The 18,694-nt window shown below is 33.6% G+C and overlaps 1 protein-coding gene across 4 annotated transcripts in view; it reads right to left on the reverse strand.

Annotated features, from left to right (window-relative positions):
- Positions 1-2,043: 2,043 nt before the first annotated feature.
- The window catches only part of PTBP2 (polypyrimidine tract binding protein 2), an 81,470-nt gene continuing 64,819 nt past the window's right edge, over positions 2,044-18,694 (reverse strand). The window contains exons 9-14 of one of the 4 annotated variants that reach the window (XM_019648863.1): positions 10,771-10,910; positions 9,299-9,332; positions 8,791-8,883; positions 4,148-4,364; positions 3,969-4,046; positions 2,044-3,781 (exon numbers count right to left, since the gene is read on the reverse strand). In XM_019648863.1, coding sequence (XP_019504408.1) covers positions 3,652-3,781; positions 3,969-4,046; positions 4,148-4,364; positions 8,791-8,883; positions 9,299-9,332; positions 10,771-10,910 — 692 coding nt within the window. In that variant the 3' untranslated portion in view covers positions 2,044-3,651. Of the gene's footprint in view, positions 3,785-3,968; positions 4,047-4,147; positions 4,365-8,790; positions 8,884-9,298; positions 9,333-10,770; positions 10,926-18,694 lie in introns of all 4 variants that reach the window. The other 3 variants (XM_019648862.1, XM_019648861.1, XM_019648860.1) reach the window with 3 other exon arrangements.

Below are 18,694 nucleotides of genomic sequence, written 5' to 3' on the forward strand. Positions count from 1 at the left end.
TACTACCTATTAACTTGTATATATTAGTTTTAATTTATAAATAACAGCAAGTCTCTATTTCCCTTATTTAATGTAAGACACTGGCTGACTGGACTGGAGACCCAGGGAGCTATATTTTAATTATAGGGAAATCACTATACATATGTAGCTAAACTATTCATTTGATCTCTCTAGGTCTGTTCATATTTAAAACAAGAATTTAGAAACTATACACGTATATAGTGTATAATATATATATATGTATAATATATATGTAATATATATATGTATAATATATATGTAATATATATGTGTATAATATATATATATATATATATATATATGATCCTCTTTAGTTCTACAATTATTTTGGTGTTATAAACAATACATATGTTTGAATTTAAATAATTTTCACTCAGGAAAAAATAACTTTTAAGCTGATTTTCATAGAACTGAAAAAGGTTTACTAGTGTGCTTCTCCAACTTAACTGTCCAAATGGATCTCACCTGCCAATCCTGTCAAAATGTAGATTCAACAGGTCAGAAATGGGGCCAGAGACTGAGTTTTTAATAAGCTCCCAGGTGATACTAACTGCCGCTGGTCTCGGGACTACATTTTGAATGGCAAGGTTCTAGGATCTGAAGAAATTTTGCTGCTGATAATCTAGGCCTGCCCAGAGGAGCGACGAGGATCATGAATAAAACACTGTAAGGAAAATATGCCAGGAAGTCTGATGATGACATATGTCAGGGATTTGCAGTAATATGGGAGATGAGTAGTGGGTGGAGGAAACAAGAAAGGTTATAAATTGGTAACTCAAGCTGAATGTGGGGGTTTGTTAGTTTTCTATTTTTTGTGTGTTTGAAACCTTTCATAATAAAAAGTTAAAATTCCTTGACTAAAAAATCCTACACAACATTAACACCAAATAAGGGGATGAAAACAAAGATGCGAAATACTTTCCACTGAAATGGGAGGAAGTTGCAAGTAGGGTGGGTATAATGTGAAACTAGAAAGGATGCGTTTGTATTTAAGGATCTCACACATATTTAGAAATACTAACAATAGATCCTTTTTTACCTTTTACATATTTACCTCGGGAGAAACCTGAGACTCAAACAACTATTTATTGAAAAGAAATTGATTAAAAAAAACCAAAAACCCTTAGAACTGGTTAAATGTCATGAGTACAAAAAGTATTAGGTGGTGAAATAGTAGTAAGTGCATAGGTGTTCATCATGTTTCTTTTTCTGCATATTTGAGTACTTTTGTCAATGTGAGTAATCTGACACTCTTCAATCTTTATACTTTTATTTGCAAAATCTGAAGAGATTAACTTAAAGGGAATAAATGTATTTAGGAGAGTGAAGAATAACTATAAAAATTTAGAATTTCTACTATCAAATTTCCCAGTTAGCTGAAACAGAAACACCTATGTTATCTCAATTTCACTAAATAATTCCGTACCCATTTCTCTGATCTTTGCTTAAGGAGGTAGAGACCTCTATCTACTCCCTCCGAAAACATACTCACTCAGTTTGCATTGTCAGTTATAACAGAACAAACCTAAGGAAAAGAGCCTGTCAGAACGAACTCTGACACCAATATACATGTTTGAAAAAAGTGACCTAAAATATTCTGAGTAATACAAATAGCACCCTAATCAGAATCCTTTAAAAAGTAGTCATCACAGATTACCCCTAAGTTTTTAAATACATGTATGTATGTCTTCCCACCCAAGGCAAAAGCAGAGGACATGTTACTGTTTCTTCCCCGTAACATCATCTTTGTTAAAACTTGGTTGTCTAAGATTAGTAGATCTTTAGCAGACACAAAAGATGAAAGATGAAACTGCAGCAAGAGAGCATGGCAAATCCGAAAGATCTATTACTGCAATAATCTACTGGAAAAACAACAACAACAACAAAAGAGATAGAGAGAACTAACGAGCTACAATAAAAGGTCTGTCTTTAAAGCAGATTATAACAGGGTGGGAAATGTTAATTCTGTGTCCTCCTTAGGAAGCAGTCACCATCTTTTAAATTAAAAAAAACCCGCTGGTATATTTTCACAGCATCTCGGTTTATTTATGGAATAAAGCCATGTAACTGTAATATTACTCCTTTCCCACCCTGGCAGAGAATAAACATGAATTCAGAAGCACAGTGGAGTGAAAACAAAGAGGAGAGAGAAAAGGCAGCAGAGAAAGACAGAAGGTGAATACAGAGCTACAGAAGTGTTTATTGAGCATGCTACAGAGGTAAGCAGAGTACACACAAAAGGAAATTAAACAACCATCAAACCTCCCAACTTTGTTAGAAAATTAATTTTTAATTGTGCCGCTTTCAAACTATACTGAATTTTACATTTCTAAAGATGTAAAAACTCAACTAATAGAAAATATACATGACCATTCTGTCTACATAGATAACAGAATCTATGAATCTTGAAACTAAGTACATCAATTTCAAAAAAGTATTGGTCATTTAAACAGAATCAACAATTCAGATTGACAAGAACTGTTCAAAGTAATTTGACCTGTAGATTCTGAGCCATGTTTTTATTAAAGTCAGATTATTCCTAAATACAAAATATTTTGAAGATTTATTAAAACTGAATATTACAATGCAAGGTAAATTAAGACTAAAGGCACATAAACTTTGGTCCCACCTGGTTGTCAGTTTTAGAAAACTGCCACAAAATTAATCTTCCTGCAAATTTTTGCAGTACACTTTCTTTATCTTTGAAAAATACATGCACCAGTTCCTGAACTAGCTAGACCAGTCTTCACATGCTCAGAAATCCACAACCATATTCCAAATCTTAATTACAAACTAAGGATGGCAATATATATTTAAATGCACATAAGTCATGTCAACTTCAAAAACATCTACGAAAAATATTCAGCCACAAACAAGACATTACTTAGTGCTGACATTTATGTGATACGTCCCACAAGAGTGTGTACAAAAAGGTTAAGATTCCACAATGCTTTCCACATAGGGCTCAAACTTACAGAAATCACTTTGTTGTCTTAAGAAATTAATACTCTGCATCTTGTTAATTTTAACTAATGCCTACATTCATAACTGAATCTAGACCAGAATTGTGAGATACAAAAGGCCAATGTTTTTTTTAAAGCAATAAAGCCTAAGGTAGTAAAAACTAAAAAATGCTGCTTTATTCTCTCAATATCCTGTATCTTATTTGATTAAATAAAGAAATGTGACAAGCCAATAATTCAAAATAAGTTCCAAGCAGGAGAAACAAAAACTTAACCTTTTTACACACCCCTGCCTAAACATATTGTAATTCCCATATAACAATGTGCCCTAGACAACCAATTCCTTTTTTCTAGTAAATGCACAATAGCAACACTAGTTTTCCTTTTAAGGCACGTATGTCAACTAAGTTGAAAAAGAAAATTAAACTGAAATTTTAAACAGACAATAAAAATGGCTTCCCTATAGAACAGATGAAATACAGCAGTTAATAACTCTGCCTTTACATATGCCATTTCATTTTTGAACCAAGGAATGATAACAGCATGAAAAAAAAAAACAAAAAACAAAGAAACAAGAAAAAATCAAACTCTGGTCCCGACTATTCTGAACAGTCAATAGGTGATGACACCAAACAATGTGATTCACCTCCTATCTTCATCCCCCTGTTTAAATTGTGGACTTGGAGAAAGACACTCTCAGATGATGGTTTTCACCAAGGTTATAATTATGAAGATCAATCAAGGCCTGGATAGCTTCTTCCACTGTTGCCATCTGAAGAAGAGCCATTTTGTGATCTCTTCTGAAACAAAATTATAAAATTAGATACTTCACAAAAATTAGAAAAGGCTTAGAAAAGGCTTAAATACTTGAATTTTGCCCATTCCAGAATCAAAAATTTCTATAAACAAAAATAACAAAAACTACTTGAAGAGAACTTTTATTTCTATCCAGTGACTAATTTAAAGACAAGAAAGCTTGCTTACTGAAAAAACTTAAATGCTTTCACAGTGCCCCCAGTGTTAGCAAACAGTGTTCGTAGATCCTCTTCTGCTACTGAAGGACTAGGAAAATTGGATGGAAACAAAGAGTAAAAATTAATAATACAGTTTATATTTTAGACCTAAAACGTGCATCCTTAATAAACTCCAGCTTTAATACTTACGGGATATTGGATAAGTGAAGGGTTGCAGAAGGAGGAAAAATGTTCTGAAAATTTTTGGATCCAGGTTTCTTAAAACGATGCAGTGGGGAATTACCAAAATCCTTTGTGAGCCCTTGATCATCAAGTCCTTCTCGAGGTAGTTGTACAGTCTGATGTTTAGATAGAGTAACACGAATAATTTTTCCATACATTTTCTGTCCATTAAGATGGTTCATGGCTATAAAAAAATAGAAAGAGTGCCTATTTAAAAAGTTTTAACAAAGTTCAAAGCAAAAACTTTGCTTTGTTCTATGATATTCTTCCTCCTAATCATCTCTCAAATTCATCTTTTCTCCACTTTTCATTGCCATTATTTTTGATCTGGATTAACTCAATCCATTTTCTAATTTGTCTTCCTGTTGGATTTTTCTCCACTTTTCTCCAATCCATTCTTATACAGTTGGATGACCTCTGTATATTGCAAATTTGGTCATGTCGTTACCTATTTAAAACCCACAGGGATAAAGTCTAAACTCCTTTAACACTGCGTATACCTTTCCCAGTGTGGCCCTAACACAACTCTCCCACCTCTTGGAACAGATGTGTATTGATGATGTATAATACTAACATCTTTGTGAGAGCTGAGAATCAAGTAGTAAGATTCAAAATGGTAAGGCAGGAACCATCCCAGTCCTCACAGAACTTATGGTGCCTTAGCACTGTTCTCCTTGCACTTTCTGTTCCAGCTATACAAAACCTATTTCCTTACACTAAGTGCTAGCTCTTACCGTCAGCCTGTGTGCATGCTCTTCTATCTATAACAATTCCCGATCTCTTTCACTATCCCTTCTAATCTACTCATCCTTCACTGTTACTTCCTCGGGAAGGCCTTTCTCCATCCTCTGGAAAGGTTCAAAACATCACTAGATATTCCCCCATGCAATAGCCTGTACTTCTTTTAAAATTCATCACAACTTATTTTAATTATCTATATTCTCCTTCAGCCTGTAAGATGCACGAAGGGCAGGGATCACTGTCTCTCCCCAGCACACAGCACCGTGCCTAAATACAGAACATGATGTAGCTGCTGCTTGAAATATCAACTGGATTATCATTAAAACTAAATGAACTGGAATGAGATTAGAGAACAGTTATGTTTTATTCACTATACACAACTACTAAAAAGACCATTTTATAAGTCATAACTTAACTAAAATGGAAGTCTGATTTGACTACTCAAAGTGTTAGAGCATTAATAGCAGAGAAGAGGTAAAGGCAACATGGGAAAGTGGGTATCTGAGAACAGCATCCCTGCTCTCAATGTTTTTAATTTGATTAGAATACACAATCTGATACAGGAGATACAAGAATTTAAACCATACTTACTTGTATAGAATAAACCAGTTAAAATAATAGGTCTGAAAAGGAAAATGCTGTAAAAGTATAAGGTACCATTCACAAAAGAATGGGAAGTAAATTTCTTTTTCACTTCCCACTTCCCTAATTTGTAACAACAAGTTTACTCTTCCTGATTGTTTTACTACAGTCTCACATATTTGTAAGATTTTTTCTTAGATTTTTCAACTGAGACTAACAGAAAAAAATCATCTTGGAACTGAATTTTCTCACTAGTTTTTTTGCACTGCATTTCACATGTATGTATAAATTTACACTTACACTTGTAAAATTAACTCAATTATTGATAGTGATGGTACATATATTTCTTTCATAATAAAACTTATTTGAATTTAAAAATATTTTATAAGTTCTAGAATTCTATTGTTTTAAGTGAAAAGAACTTTGCTTGTGTTAAAGTGCTATTACCTCACATAAAATGTGTTTTAAGAACTGAATTTTGGGAGTAAAGTGTTATTAAGAAGTAGACTAAGACTGTCATAAGAAAGCAGTCTTAGTGCAGCTTAGTAAAGTTATGAAAAGAGTGAACGAACAGCAGAGCTTTGAAATACTGACAGGCAGGAATAAGAAAATAAAAGGTCCTAGGCATAGTAATAAACAGAAGATGGATAAAGAAGTGGGATTAAAATTGAGCAAAATAACCAAACAGCTATCTGAGGAAGTGGCCAGGTAATGAGATTCTAGTCAGCTAACTGCTGACAGAAGGGTATGAAGTGATCTGAAATGGATGGGGGTGGGGGTGGGTATTTAGAATACCAGGGTATTTAAAGAAAAAAAAGTTGTCAAAAACTGAGGTACAAATAATGATTAAACAAAGCAGATTTTTGAATTAATAATTTAAAATGAATCAAATTTAAGTAATTAATAGGACTCACATCTTGAAATGTTACAAAAAAAATAATGGTATAAATGGACAAAGCAATCAATGATAAAGCAGAGAAAAGTCAACATTGCACAGTAGAAACAACATTTTTGGTTGAATACAATTTTTTAACTTTCTCTTAATCCACCTCTGAAGAAGACATTAATGAATAATGAAAAGTTAAAAGATAAGAAAAAATTTACAGATATAGGACGAGTTCACATAATGTGGAAATGGAGCTATATCTATACTTAGTATACTTTGTAATTCAATATTTGTGTTACACCTTTCATTTTTAAAAAATTAATCTTGACATCCACTTGTCTATTTTATTAAGTCTTTTCAAAGGATCCAACTAGCTCTGTTTTTTTTCTCTCAACCATCTGTAAGTATGGATTTCTAGTGCTGTTTTTATTATCTCCCTTGGGTTTATACCATTATTCTTAAAATTATAACTTTCTGTCAAAAAACCACTTTCACGGTAACATATCTAATTTGTCTAGTACTTTATCATTTAGCGTTAAGTGATTTTAAATTCTCATTAAAATAACTTCTTTGATAACAAAATCTACCTTAGCAGCAATGAGAAAATAATAAATTATTTGCCACTACATATAGTCCAAAAACTATAAATCATACTATTAGCAAGTCAAAGCTTTCGTGAAAAGATCTTATAAAAATTAGGGCTTTTTACAAATATAAGTATTGCTACACACTGAGTTGTATTCTATGTTGAAGCTCTCCCCACCTCCCCACCGACCAAAAGACTTGTGACTATTTGGAGACCAGCCTTTGAGGAGGTAAACCTAAATGAGGCCATATGGGTGAGGCTCTAATCCAGTAAGAGGGTGTCCTTAAAAAAAGAGGGCGAGATACCAGACAGTACAGAGGAAAGGCCAGTGAGGACACAGGGAGCAGCATCCGCCAGCGAGCCAGAGGAAAGCCCTCACCAGAAACTGAATCTGCGGACACCTTGATCTACCAGACTCCAGAACTGTGAGAATATAAATTTCTGTTGTTTAAGCCACTCTGTCTGTGGTATTTTGTTATGGCAGCCCAAGCAGATTAATATTAAAGTTAAAATATCACTTATTTAAAACAGTCCTTACATAAAACAAAACCAAAAACTATTCAGAAGAATTTGGCTTAGTTCTACCTCTGGTACTTCTCAATCATAATGATAGCGTGTATCTTATTTATGAGGGTAATGCCACCCACAGCTCACGTGATGACGAGGGAAAATATGAAATATTTGAGAATGTTTTGTTAAGTATGAAGCACTGTAAAATGCTACTTACACAATGTATACAGAAACAATGGCAATGACTACCCGCACCAGACTACAGAAGTGTATGTACACAAGCAGAAGCAAAAACGATTTACTAAGCATCTATGACATGATCAGCTCTTTTATGTCTGTCCTTAAAGACAGATATCTTCATTTTAAAAAATGGAAAGCCAGATGTATGAAGTTTTATACACTGTCTAAACTACCACAAGAACTGGTAAGAAACACTGATTTCAAACTTATGACTCTAAAGGTAAAACGTCCAATATATCATGTTGTTAGTTTGTGAGTCTCACTGGCTATGATAGCAAAAATACACTAGTCCTTACATCAAAAATGGCAAACTTCAAAATTAACAATGTGAATACCGTCAGTCTGAAGCACCATCATTCCTGAATCTCAATTAACAAATTTATAAGCTAAGAACATACTGATATTTACAGTCAATCACTCTACGAGTATGCGGCTCTATTCTAGATTTATGTAATCTGACTTTGTGTATGAAGTCAAAAGAGGCATCAATTAAAATCACCAATTATTTAAGTAACAATGTAAGTGTAATTTGACTAAAGTACATTTTAAGATTCCAAAAGGGATTTTAGAAAGGGATTAATGGTGTATTTGGCACATGTGAACCTGGTATCTTTAAAACACATTTTCCATGTGAACTCTCTGTTACTAAATTTAGCCCAAATACTTATAAATCACATTAGAATTAAAACAACATGGCATTAATCAGAATTCCATGGATTATATGAACAGTTAACTTCTATTACAGGAAGTAACAGGAATGAAACCAAAGATCTTTTTATAATATCAATGCCATAATTCTCATGTAAAATCATTACTGCAATTTAGGAGCCCAAACCCCTTTCCATTAGACAGAGCATGAGAAACTACAAAAGGACAGCAGAAAAATACAAATATGTTCATCATATACAACTATTTACATTAAAATATGAAAACTAACATGACATTTCAAGCCCTGGCTCGAATAAATGGTTTCTTACTAACATAAAGGGGTTTGGTTTTACGATTTACATTACATATTTGAAATCAGATTTGAAGATGTATAGGTAACACACGGTTTAATCTTACCAAGTTGTGATTGGTTTCCATCAGCCATCTGGATTAGAGCACTGTCTTTCTTATTGTATAAAATCTTCACACGCTGCACATCTCCATAAACACCTTTTTTGGAGCCACAGAGAGTAATCCAAAAATGGAATTAATTTTATGTGCAAGTCAGCTAAAGATTATATTTCTGACATATTAATGAAACACCCAGACACCAACATGATCACTCATTCAAACTCAACATTCTCACAAATGAATAAAGAAAGATCAAGATTTTGAACAGTGAATTTTGAAAAGAATAATTTTTGATAAACCCTCAAAGCTATGTGAATGATATTAAATTAAAGACCATGCAAAATAAATCAGCATGCATTAAAACAAATTTTGTGTCTATGGAGAGTTTTAAATAGCAAAGAAAAATAGCAAAAGATTTACTATTCAACTTTAAGCCAAAGTGCTAGCTAAATAAGAATTAAGGTGAAACAAAAATCAAATCAATAATAAAAGTATAGTGCTAACAATAACATACCGAAGAGGGTAAACAGACTTTGGGGCGTAACCATCTTTAGAAGGAGAGAAGAGCAAGCAGCGTAAGACAAGAAGAGAGAAGAGTCGAGGAAGAGCGGAGATGAACAGATCATCCATAACGAAGGGTGGTTCCCGCAGAATGGTGAGGTGGTCATGGATCATGGTTCAAGGCGGTTAATTGGGGCAAGTTGGTCCGAGGAACATTTGTTCAAGCACAGAAGCATGAACATAGGGAATGGAGACAGGGAATGAAGACAAGGACAAGGAAAATAAAGGATAAGACAGGGAAGGGAACGGGCATTTGGAAAAGACAAGGAAGGGGAAGGTGAACACACAGGGAAAAGGATGAAATGGGGAAGGGAAACAGCAATGCAGAAGAAAAAAATAAGGAATTGGGGAACAAAAAAAAATAAAATATAGGTCAGTACATAGGAAATGCAGGAATTTGGTCAGAAAATGGTTTATGTACTGTACAAGAAAAACTGAGTAAAATGTAGTCATCCAAGACAAATATGGGTAAAGTACATCTATATCAAAGAGTAAATTACAGCATTTCATCTCAACATGGGGAAGGAAAGCATGCATAGGAATTTTAAACTTTGAACTTTAACTGCATAAGCATGGCTGGTTATGAAATGCAGGCAAAATTCTTAAAAGAAAAACAAAGGCACTCTGATTCAAACATTTTAGCATGCAGAACTATGAATGACAATAGTATTAAATGATAAAATAAGCTTAATGTTCGTATTAACAGAGGCCAATTAAAAATGAAACAAATATTCAAATTAGACACCGTAAACTGATACATTGAGCTTCCCACATTTCATACCAGCTTTCATAGCAATCAAAATAAAATATACCAGACATAAAATGTACAACTAAAGAAAATAACTCAACGATAAATTTTATTTAACAAGAAGGGGGGTATAAGGTTGAAAAATATTTTAGAAGACAATGACTAATAACTGCAAAGAAAAAATTACTAAGAAAGACTGGAAGAGTGCCTCGTCAAGATCTTTGGAAGAACCTTCAAAGAAAAATGTATTAGAGTAGTTCACATAAAATAATATTTAAAATAATGCAATGACACATAAGCATGAAATGAACAAGCAAATAATTAGAAAAGGCAAAGAGCAAAATTGTTTTACAGTTAAATCTGCAAATTAGATTACATTTGCCTTTAAGAACAACAAAAAGATAAAAAGCCAAACTACGGTACTTCACCATATTTTTCTTAGGAAAAATAGGTAGTTAGGTTAAAAATATATCTATAGATAAGATAGATATGACTGTCTAAGGAAATAAAGTATTACTTAAACAAGTACACAGATTTTATTCAGAAGTAGAAACATACAAAAAATTCTTTGACTAATGAATGTACATAAAAAGGCAAGTGCAAAATGAAATAAACATGAAAAACTTTCACAAATGAAATGGATTTAAGAATAAACATTAGAAAATTACTTTACTAACCTCCTCATTTAAATTGCTAACCAACAGGACTGTATTGCCACCAGCTGAGACTCCAGGCATACCCACTCGGCCAGCAGCAGCCGCAGCAGCAGCCGCTGCTGCATTTGGAATAGCCAAAGGACTCAGAGCTCCTGGAACAGCTGCAACAGGAAGCCCTAATTTTAAAATAAAGCATATTTTACGAAATACACACAAGTCGTTTACAAAAACCAATTTAAGCACGATGGCTGCATGGCTTAGGGCTGACCATTCCAAATGGTTCCTGAAAATTAATTTTTGTAACATTTAGGAAAATGTTTGTATGTAGTAGTTACAGAAAAATAAGTGGTTTCAGAGAAATCATTAAATATTAGAACTAAGGTACATACCTGTATTACGTTAAAAATTTAAATATAAAATATTCCATTTCCTATGAAAAAGTAAAGAAAAGCATAAAGAATATATTTCCAAGTAAGAAAATTGAAAAATTCACTTCCTTGGTTTATAGTGAGAAGCCTAATACATTAAAAAAAATTATCTTAAAAATAATAGTAACTCACTTTTTTATACAAGTGCTATCTTCTTCATAAACTCACCCTTGAAATCAAACAAGCAATTACAGCTTATGAAACTAGTCCAGTCCATCAGTTCCTATACACAAATCACCCTGAACATTATTTCATTCAAAGGGCCTACAGGAAATCTTACCAAAATTTGTTGGCCTTAATTCCATTCAAGGAGTTATAATGAACATAAGTTTCTCAAATACAACACCTCCCCAACAGAAAGAATGAGAAAATGTCACTGTATCACAGGCCTGTTCAGTATTTTCCTACTACTTTTAATATTTCCTTATTTCTATTGTTCTACGTTTCAGTCTTGTTGTTCTATTGTCTTTAAGATCCCTCGTTTATTCTGGAGAGAATTCCCTTTGTCTCAGTATCTTTTATCCACTTTTCAATCACCAATGAACTCAGAATCCTTTCATCTCTTAAATTCTTACATACCAGCTTATTTCTCAATAAATATTAGTTCACTAAAGAAATACATATGTGAGCCGGCCGAGTGGCTCAGTTGGTTAAGAGTGCGAGCTCAGAGCAATAGGGTTGCCAGTTTGATTCCCATGTGGGCCAGTGAGCTGGGCCCGAGCTGCGCTGCCAACAGGCAGCAGGATGGCTCAGCTGGTGAGAGCACGTGCTCCTAACAACAAGATTGCCGGTTCAACTCCCACATGGGATGGTGGGCTATGCCCACCCGCAACTAAGGTTGAACATGGCACCTTGAGCTGAGCGGCCGCGAACTGCCGACGGGCGGCCAGATGGCAACTGGACTTGGAGCTGAGCTAGCTGCACCCTCCACAACTAAGAATGAAGGACAACAACTTGGCTGTTTCCCTTCCCCAATTCCCCAACACTGTTCCCCTTCTTCAATTCCCCAAAATCTTTAAATAAACAAACAAACAAAGAAATATGTGTTCTTTTTCTCATTCTCATGATAAAGGAAACAAATGACATACCTGGATAGAACTGGCCCTTAGCACTGTCATCCCATAAGCTGACGTTTTATTTCTTCTTTTCTCTTTCCAGCCTTCTTGTGTATGTCATAGAGATGTGAAGTTACCTTTGGTTTCAGATACCTTTTTCTTTTAGCCAAGTTTTTATCTTTTTACTTTAGAAACTACTACGACCTTTCATTGTCAGTCTGAAGGTTCTTTAAAATTCACAATTCCTTAACCTCTTTACTCTTTATTTTTTGACTTAATATTTTGCTCTTCAATCGATTTTTAAAAATATTTTCTCTCTGAGCGCTCCAGTGGAACAGTATGTTTCTCACTTACAGTCTTGCTCTGGATGAGTTTTATTTTATACCTTTTTGCCCACACCATGTTCTGGAATCCCCCTTTTTTCTTCTCCACTTTTCTTTTCTAGAATTTCCTGTTTGTTTTGGAAAATTTCCAAGACTACAAAAATAGAGAGACTAGAACGATGAACTCCATGTACCTATTACACTGGTTAAACAATTATTAGCTCATGGCCAATCTTGTTTCACCCATTCACCCGTTTTATTTTTAAAGTAAATCCCAGAAATAAGGATCTAACTTTAAAAGAGAAGCTTACGTCTAGTATGTATTAATGAACAGTAGTCTTTAATGCCTTTTTGGATCTACCAGTGTGGATCCTTTTAACCATCTATTCTATGGCATTACTAACTTCTCCATGTTAAACACCATGGCTCTCATTATACTTTATAGGTTGTTCCCATTAACATTCAGTGGATATCTTCATTCGATGCCAATGTCAAGTACAGAGATACATTCCTAACTCCCAGGCATGTACTCACCTTTGTTCTTGCATACTCTTAGAAAGTGACTCCCTCCCTCTTTTGTTAAACATTGTTTTCTGTATTTTCACATAGCTTTGGCTGAATATCATCCAACTAAAGTTGACAACAACACAATTATTTAACAGTGGCAGAAACTCTGGGTGTAGGCATTACATTGTCAAATCATTCCTATTTCCCTGCCTTTAAGATATTTTAGTAGAAAAAGTAATATAAAATTCTGTTAAGTTCCTCAGTTTAATGGGATCCAGTTAATGGCCTATGTGTGCGCGCACGCACGCGTACACACATATGGGTAGGTACACACCTACCCATAAAGAAAAGTTCATTGTCAACCCTCAAATTCCTTTTTAGAAATAAAGGCTATTTTTTAAATATCCATCAAAGCCATATGACCAGCTTTTTCACAATAAAAAATATTTTAATTTCTGGTTTCATTTTCAATTATAACAGGCAAGAAACAATAATTCTCAGGGCCTACTTAGCCATAAAAACTTAACTGACGAACTAATTATAATTAGTTACCAAAATTCAAATCTCACAAATCTCCTAATCCTTAGTATTTTCTCTATACATTTAACCCTTACCATCACCCATTTATTAAAATATCTGGTACCTCCTCCTACTTATCTACTCGAGTCACCTTGAACTGTTTCCCACATTCAAGTTCTCTTGCTACACCTTTAGTTTTTCTTTTCTCCTTCCCCCATCTCATCTCTCTGTCATTCATTTTTAACATTTAAATCCCCCATTCTGACTTCATTCTTCCAATTTCCTAATTCTCCTTCTCTCACATAATCACTGAACCACTTTTGGCCTTCATGGTGATGAGTTCCCTTTCTGTTCTCTCTTGGTTTGACTTTTACTATGTAGCTAGTGTTTTAGCTTACTTCTTAATCCGATAATGCTCTACAATGCCAGGCTTGGATAAATCAACCTTGTAGTCTGGCTATGCTTTCATCTGGGTTTGTTAAGTATTAAGAGTGAAAATACACATACACATACACACACACCCGCCCCCCCAAACTGATTCTACAAATATATATTTTTTTTATCCCCAACACTAGATTTACTAGTCTATTCTCCAAATTTCCAAAAACATCCACTGATTTTTAGTCCTCTATCCTATTCTCAACCTCATTACATTCAGCAAACATCTTGTAAGACTGATACCGGAATTCCCTCAGTTTTTCCAACCAATTTCAAAAGTCCTCTCTTCTTTCATCTGTCTCCCCTTTTCTTTTTCTTCATAAAGCTAAAGAATGGTGAAAAGAATATGGACTATAAAGCCAGTGACTTTGTGGCTCCAGCTCTGCCCCTACATGTCTATGTGAGCTTGATAAAAATCCCTTCCAGTTCTCACAATGATCCTAAAAAGTATCTCTATATTTTCTAGACCCCAGCATTTCCACTGTACTTTTGATCCAATTCTAGAACTGAAGCTAGCCTTAAAAACAATTACTAGCTAATATGAAATGAGCATTCATTATATGCCAGGCACTATGCAAAGTTCATTGGATGTTAACATTTAATCCTCACAATAGCCTCAGACCAAAGGGACTGCTGTGACTTTATATCCATAACACATGTGGAAACTAAGACAGTGAAACCGAGCCAGATTTTGAACTCAGGATGTTTGGATTTGAAGTCCATACTTGGCGACTATGCATACTTCCTCACTATACACAATTCCCCTAGCTTTACTCCTAAGCTACTATCCAACTTCTCCTTCCTTTCTATATATAGCAGTTCTTGAAAGAGTACTTTCTTATCATATTTACATCCTTAATCCATTATAATTTGATTTATACATATTCTTGTATTATGGTAACAACTTAACTGAAGAGGCACTTATAATTTTAATCCTATTTATTTCATCCCTCAATTTCTTGCCTGTTTTACCCACAGTATAAACATGCACTGTTTAAAGTTTCAATTTCAAGTCTTTAACCCTTTTCCTCTCTTATACCTTGTGAATCTTAAACCAAAGTTTTAAATATCACACCTCTGGCCTCCAAATTCACAACCCCACAGAACGCTTGCCCCAAGTCCTTGGCTGGATTTCCCACTGTCTAGTTGACTCCTCCACAAGTTTAATTCTTCATAAGCAATCTTATCAATAAGATGTCACATCATTACTTTGTTCAATTTTCTCATGTTTCTTTTCATTCTCATTTCATGTCTCTACTTTAGGTTCATAATTATCTTAGACAATTACCTTATTATTCTTGAGTCCCTGTAGTGCCTAGCACAGGGCTAAAATAACTAATGAATAATGCAATAAATGAATAAACCAGGATACCACTGAGGTGAGGAAGAATCCTGTTAGGGACATGAAATGCACATGTCCATTACTTAAGAAGGTTATCAAAAAATCTAGAAAGTGGAGCAAAATAGGAAAGGTAAATTCAGAGGGGAAGCTTTTAAATTAAAATAAAAATCAACAGGAAAAATATACAGAGAAAGTAAAAGGAAACAGAAATGAGAAGTTAGGAAAAACTCAGGGGGAAAAAAATCAAGAAAATAATCTAAATTAAATTTCTTGTATGTATCTATTGCTTTCTTGGTGTATCTTTAAAGGAGCTAGTGAAAATCTTCTGCATAATTTTTACCTCCTTAAGATAGAGGCACATGTTATACTATGGTCACAAACATATAGTTTTTCTTCTAATTGCAGAAGCAGGAGTAATATACTTTAGAAGGATTTTGTTTTAGCCATAACATACATATAAAACTGTCACGTCTTAAAAAAACACAAGTTTTTCCAAAATAAAATCTACAGTCTGATTTTAATTAAACCTATGTTCTGTGCTCAAAGGCTGGAGTCGTTATTACCACAGAATTCAAGCTGGTTAGCTTTAAAAATATGAATATTTGGATGAATAGGAGAGGTCTTCAAATATTTGTCATGGAAAAGGTAAATATAGGATTAATAAAAATAGGAAATTTCTTAAGACTACAGCTGAAAGTAATAAAATGGATGAACGTAAAAGATCAGTTTAAGCAAAGACAATGTGATCATCCATTAAGAACTTTATATAAAAATTTTGTCCTGAATAGTTAAAAGGTGACCTAAGATAACATTTTAGTCTAAGTGATAAGCTTATTCCATTTGAGAATGCTGGTGAATAAGTAATGTTTATATAACATCTGTGACCCTCACACCTCCACAGTATGCAACCATTGCCAAACATACTTCTTTTGCTCAGAATACAAATAATGCCAGATTTAAATACTCAAATATTACTTACAATGGAGTAAAGAGTTAAGTAAACTCTCTAAAGGTTATTGCTTCAAGTTAGGTCATGATTCAGAACTTAAAATTTTATCCATTGAAAGAAACTACCTCAGCTCTTGCAACTTCTTTCTAAAAAAGAGATTTTAAAGACTTAAATATCAGTACTTTTAATATTCAGCCATAGCAAAATAGAAGATAGTTTAATAATCCAAAGTACTCAATATCACTTTTAAAGAATGCACATATGAAGAAATAGGCATCTCCCAACTATAACTTCTTACTGCTTAGCCGTTAAAACAAACAAAATGAGAAAACCAAAGTTACAGGACAGTGAATTAGTATAGGTATGTTGTGACTTCTCACCAAAAATTTCTGATTGTTTTATGTTGAACATGATAAAATATTGTTTTAATTATGTATTTTTTGTATTTTGGTGTTACAGCATTTGGTGATACACTTTGAAAATCTATGTAATTTAATATTTCTGAGAAATATTTCTAGGATGCTTGTGTATTTATAAGTATTTTGATCTTTCTTGGAGGATAGCTTTTTTTCACTTGCAGAAGTCTGCAGTAGATGAGTTATTTGGTTTGACTCTAATGGCCATATATATATATTTTTTGCTACAATTAGTCTTATTAATAGAATATTATAGAGTTTTGCAAAATTAAGATTTTGGTACATAAGTTTTAATGTATATTTTGTGAACACCTAAAAATATAAATTCAGCTTACTATATTTTTGCTTGCATCTCTCTCTCTCTCTCTCTCTCTCTCTCTCTCTCTCACACACACACACACACACACACATACACACACACGTGTGTGTATATATTCCTATTTGGATGCAATTTTGAATGGATATATGAACAATACTTGCTTTTGGTTCTACAATCATAAAATAAACAGATTAAACACTAAATGGACTTGGCAACAAAAAAATTGTCATGGCAACAGAAAACATCTTAGTATGTGGGGAAAAAAGTACAGGACTTTTTAAAATATTTACTACATGTATAACATTATTCTATATTAACTCCATAGAAAAAAAGAAGGCAGGCTAAAAGGCCCAGCAAATCTATAGTACATTTTATTCTATGGTTTATTAGTTCGGAGCATGGACTTTGGAGCCAGTACTGTCTCTGAGTCACAGCCACTCACTAATTATGGAAATCTAAGCAAACCGCTAATCTCTGTGTGTCCCACTTTCTAAATCTGTAAAATGGGTGCAATAAGGGTAACTTCGTTAAGGGATGATGTGAGAACTCAAAGTAAAGGGTTAAGAACAATGCCTGGCACATAATACATACTCAATAAACGGTTAGCTATTATTAGTATCCATATGCATCAGACAAACAGGTTTCTGGGATTGAGACAATTCCATTCTAAACCATAGTATTTCAAATCTATTTGCCACAAAATATATAAAATGAAAACTCTAAGCAACAGCGGTAGAATATAAGTAACTTATTTTAAACTAATCATTTTCTAAATAGTAGCTCCTATGGTAGGAAGTACCCCCAAAAGATGTATCTAAGCATTTAGAGAGTGGAGCCAAATTTTTATAGGGAGAGCAAATTGTGGTATAAAAAACAGCTAATCCCCCTTAATACCAATTATCCAAAAAGACTCCACTCTTTAGAAACTGGTATACGTGTTTAAGATTCTTTTTTAATTAGCATTTCTTTTTAGAAAAGTCTATTTAATGGCCTATTAACAGTAATTAACTGAAAGTAGTCTTACAAACTCATGAAAATATCAAGTAATAATTTTGTTCTCTTTAACCTCCGGAGCTACTGAATGGTTCAGTAAGAAAAAAACAAGAATTTCCAAACAGCATTCATGTTTGCAGAATACTGAAAGCTTGAATAGCCTAAATTAAAAATATCTAAAAAGACAACAATGGAAGAATATATCTTATTTTCTAAAAAAAAAAAAAAAATACACACACACAAAAGGAAAAATATAGGCATCATTTAAATATATATTAAGAAAATATACGAGTACTGCTCTATTAGCTCACTGCTACAATATTAATTTCCAATTCAGTCTGCCTTAGGAAAAGTTTTCCCCCTCATCACTCTACTATAATAGCTGTATTTCACAAAAGATGTTTGTTTTTACTGCACATCTTACAGAATCATACGCAAAAAATATAAACAGGTAGAGACAGCATACACATGTGTACCAGAAAAAGAACACCTGAGAGATGTTAATCCTTTTGAGTAAATAATTCACGTTCTTATCTGGAGGTTATTTTTTTTCTCATAACTAGCTATAAAGAGAAGTGATTTATAGTCTATTTGTACTGAGAAAATTCTAATGCTTCCTGGTTCTTTATTTTATGGGGATAAATTCTTTTTGAGAA

The sequence above is a fragment of the Hipposideros armiger genome, unplaced genomic scaffold (assembly GCF_001890085.2).
Source record: "Hipposideros armiger isolate ML-2016 unplaced genomic scaffold, ASM189008v1 scaffold_127, whole genome shotgun sequence".
Classification (NCBI taxonomy): Eukaryota; Metazoa; Chordata; class Mammalia; order Chiroptera; family Hipposideridae; genus Hipposideros; species Hipposideros armiger.